Raw genomic sequence first — 1085 nt, forward strand, 5'->3', positions numbered from 1 at the left:
GCGCTGGCAGTCACGTCTGTTTTACCTTTTGAGCAAGCCGCGCCTGCATCTGATTGATCTGGGGTTGCATCTGGTTGTTTTCTTCGCACAGCTAGTTTTTCTAAGATTCCAACGTATTAATCTGATGCTGCGTTTAATTGATTTGATCGTGTGATCCCAGCGTTCAAGCGTAGGTGCCCTGTTGAATCTTTAAAGTTTCCTTAGCCAGTTGTACTGGTACCATTTCATATTGCTGATACCGTATCGACTTGCTTTCTCCCAGTGCCATCCACTAAGTTCGGAAAGTCGCCCTGGCATCCTCAGGTGCCTTGAGGGAGTTCTTGTTCTTTGGCATGTTAAAAGGCACCATGGAGTGCCGCACAAAAACGAAACTGGCTTTCGCACCATTCTCCAGGCAAATGGTCAGCTCCCCGTTTTCAATTGTCAATGTGCCCTCGACGCGATGGATCTGCGTACTGAAATTCGGTCTTTACTCAAAAGAAAAAGGAGTCCGACCGCAATGTTCGACTAGCGCCCTGGGGCCCGACAGGCCCGTCATTTATTCCACGCCCGCCAGGGCCTGCTGGAAAGTGGTGGGTGACATTGCGGTGGCTTGCTTGTGGCTTACCTTTTGTTTTAAAACTTACATTCTGCGACGCTTTTTTTCAGCAAGAGATAATGAGAAGAATGATTACGGGTTACGGAATCTCCTCTTAACGAATTGGGTAAAGCTTGACCATTCCTTTCGCAGGCTTCCAAAAAAAAAGAAAATGCCAATTGCGTAAGGCAATGCGGGGCTCGTCAAACAGGCTTTGGCCATTCAACAAGCACCCCGGCGCCCACCAAACAGCTTTTCCGGCACTGCTTTTTGTGGTGGCAAAAAACAAACTGCCGGGTCGGAGGCATTGTTGCATAGCCTCTCCCAGGCCCCCCCCAAAAAAACAAGGGTGGGGCAATTTTTGCGGCTTGGGCATATTCCCCCCGCCACGAGGGAATATCCACCGAAAAAAAATGTAAACGGGCAGGCGGCTGTTTTATCAGTTGCGCGCCGCACGCGCAGAGCGGGAGCATCCCGGCGTGCAGACCCAGACCCTCGCCAACGCCTT

General features: G+C 50.7%; 1 protein-coding gene across 1 annotated transcript; it reads left to right on the top strand.

Annotated features, from left to right (window-relative positions):
- Window positions 1–332: 332 nt before the first annotated feature.
- Window positions 333–764, top strand: DQ04_16001000 (hypothetical protein; the record flags this gene model as incomplete). The annotated part of the gene is made up of 1 exon (XM_009317404.1): window positions 333–764. The coding sequence occupies one exon, from the start codon at window positions 333–335 to the stop codon at window positions 762–764; it is 432 nt and encodes a 143-aa protein (XP_009315679.1).
- Window positions 765–1085: the final 321 nt, after the last annotated feature.

This window comes from Trypanosoma grayi, assembly GCF_000691245.1.
Source record: "Trypanosoma grayi strain ANR4 Tgr_1600_V1, whole genome shotgun sequence".
Classification (NCBI taxonomy): Eukaryota; Euglenozoa; class Kinetoplastea; order Trypanosomatida; family Trypanosomatidae; genus Trypanosoma; species Trypanosoma grayi.